Here is a 2,803-nt window from a genome sequence, read left to right as displayed (position 1 = left end):
CGTCACTTCGACTAATCAACGTGGTAATCAGTAGTTATAGTCACAAGAGACTATAACCATCGTGATTACGCTCATGTTGCAAAGTTCAAACGAACTTTGTCTTGACCAATTCATGGTCAAAGCATAAAGTCAAACAATGTTTGACTTTCATGTTTGAAATACATAACCAAGCATGAAAGAAACTTACAAGAGGTCCAAGCTTGGAAAAAGAACAAAGAAAACTGAAGTAGGAGACCTTCAACAAGTTGTGAGAGCCTCTCAAGAGCAGGTGTGATGAAGAAGATGAATGAGCAAAGGAATGAGCAAAAATGTTTGCTATTTATAGTAATTCAAGCACCATTAGGATCATTGCAAGTGTAATTGAGTGGATCAAGGCATGATCTAGACCCTACAGTTGTCATTCTCTGATTTGGTAACTTGATGAGCACACATACCAGCCCATAGAATGCTAAAACAAGGATCAAAAATAGGTTGCACAGTTGGGATTAAGAGAAACTGGTTTATGCTGATCTAGGGTCTCCTTACGGACCGTAAGGGAGTGCATACGGTCCATATAGGACCTGCAGACCAGCTAGTTTTGAAACTTGGCAGTTTTGGTCCCTTTGTGTGTTTTGACGCGTTTTGGCACTTCTAACACCCGTCAAACCCATTTTCAAGCTCCATGATGAAGTTAAAGTATATTCAACTTGAATTATGCTAAAAAATGTCACGGATGTCGGCTCGTTTGGCTGTATGGTTGCGTTGTTCGGTTAATTACGACGAAACTCGAATGGACGCAAAAAACGATCCAAATTGCGCGACGAATGGTATTTTTACATTCCTATCACTAAAATAAAAGATTTTAATGATTACAAAATTTTTTGGATGTCCGAATATGTTCAGAACGTAAGACATGCGCGTAAATGCAAACTTATGCACTTTTTGACGCTTTTAGTCCCTACTGATCAAATAAGTTTATTTTTGCACACCGAACCCCTCAAAGCTTATTTCTAAGCTATGTAAAGGATATTTATGGTATGTTTAACTTATGATCATGTTCCGGAGTGTACGTTACTATACGAATCGGCAGACTTTTGAAGTTTGTCGCAAATAGTCCCTGTGATCGAATAAACTTGTTTTTGCCATACCAAACCCTTTAAAACTTATTTCTAAGTTATGTAAAGGTTATTTAAGGTATGTTAAGCTTATGTTGCTATTCCAGAGTGTATTCGTGTTAAACTGATTACGTTTACACATCAATTTGCGTATAACTTTCTAGAAAGCGATTTAAAGTTTAAAATCAAACAAAATCAAAATGTGCAAAATGTAAAACATAAATAAACAAATATTGGGATCAAATCACATTGTTTTATTGATAATTGAACTGTTCAGAGTTATACAATGATTACACAAGCATAGATGTCACATTCTTGTCCCCCAACCAAGAGTTAAAGAACTTAAACGGGATAGGTCCAAAATCTACCAGATTGCAAGACAGGGAAATCAGACAATGATCAGAGGCACCTCTGTCCTAGACTTCCACTTTAGCCAGCGGCCACTGGTTAGGAACTCATCATTCACTAAAAATCTATCTAGTTTGCTCATTTTAACATCAGCATGACCCAAAACGTAGGTGAACTTACCCCCTGTCAACGGATATTCCAGAAGGCCAGCCGTGTTGATAAACTCATTAAACGCATCTATCGCACCTCGATCAAATCTGGAGTTAACGTGTTCATTCTCTTCCCGAACATCATTAAAGTCACTGAACAAAATCCACAAACCACTTCGTTGACTAATTAACTCAGCAATTTTATTCCAAAACAGTCTTCTTTGACTGGCATCATTGGGGGCATGAAGATTTATCATGTTAAGACTGCCTTCAATACCTCTGATTTTACTAGAAACCAACAGAAACCTCTGATTCTTGAGAGTCGAAGCATCAGAAAAAACAGTCGGATTCCACATCAGAGCGAGCCCCCCTGATCTACCCACTGAATCCACCACACACGACTGCATACTCGAGCTATCCCAGAAGCGACGAAGATCAATATCCGACAACCCCATCTGGCGAGTCTCCTGCAGACCTATGACATCCACTTTCAGCTTTCTCTTCAAATTCCGCATCCAATAACCCTTATTTGCCGCTGCCACCCCGTTTAAATTGATAAATAAGAAATTCATTGACGAACATTAGCCTCCATTTCCCCACTAACAATCTTCTTCACATGATTCTCGAACCCACTGACCTCTATACTAAGCCGAGCACCTAGGAGTGTACTAGCGACTTCATTTTCAATTCCGAGGCCTTGATCCGGAACCGACTCTATTTGCGATAAATCTCTTGGATTTACCTCCGGCCCCCTATCTTCCTCAGTCTCCATCCTAATGATCTCCTCAATGTTGAAAGGATCTGAAACATCCACATCTACTGTTGAATTGTTTAGGTAAGGTGTCACAAAGGTTTGGGCCTGCTTATTTTTCGTTTTCTTATTTTTGGGCCTAGATGTAATAAAACTAGGTCTAATGGGCTTCGCTCCAGACCCCAAAAGTAGATTACCCGGCCCACCCCCTAGTTCAACAGCCTCGTTATTTTCTCTCACCTCACTGTCAACGTCAGACTCCTTTTCCTGATCCCCATTAGATGCTTCCCCATGCGCACCTACCAACACTTTAGGAGAATGAAGAGACGTTTGTTTCCCCATGCACGTCAGTAGAGTTTCCAAAACAAACCCGTTCACATTCTTCCCGTTACTCCTCAACACCTCTCCGACTTCCGACATGTTGTGATCTTCAATAACGTCACCTTTTGGCATATCCGGTC

General features: G+C 40.2%; 1 protein-coding gene across 1 annotated transcript; it reads right to left on the bottom strand.

The window, feature by feature from the left end:
* Positions 1-1,482: 1,482 nt before the first annotated feature.
* Positions 1,483-2,163, bottom strand: LOC110900166. The gene has a single exon (XM_022147073.1). The coding sequence runs from the start codon at positions 2,161-2,163 to the stop codon at positions 1,483-1,485; it is 681 nt and encodes a 226-aa protein (XP_022002765.1).
* Positions 2,164-2,803: the final 640 nt, after the last annotated feature.

This window comes from Helianthus annuus, chromosome 4, assembly GCF_002127325.2.
Source record: "Helianthus annuus cultivar XRQ/B chromosome 4, HanXRQr2.0-SUNRISE, whole genome shotgun sequence".
NCBI lineage: Eukaryota > Viridiplantae > Streptophyta > Magnoliopsida > Asterales > Asteraceae > Helianthus > Helianthus annuus.
The sequence above is the reverse complement of the archived record's forward strand: the minus strand, read 5'-3'. Positions and strand labels throughout refer to the sequence as shown.

Bases quoted from the DNA above. Each gene is read 5' to 3' on its own strand.
- LOC110900166 (XM_022147073.1), bottom strand. From the start codon at position 2,163: ATGAATTTCTTATTTATCAATTTAAACGGGGTGGCAGCGGCAAATAAG.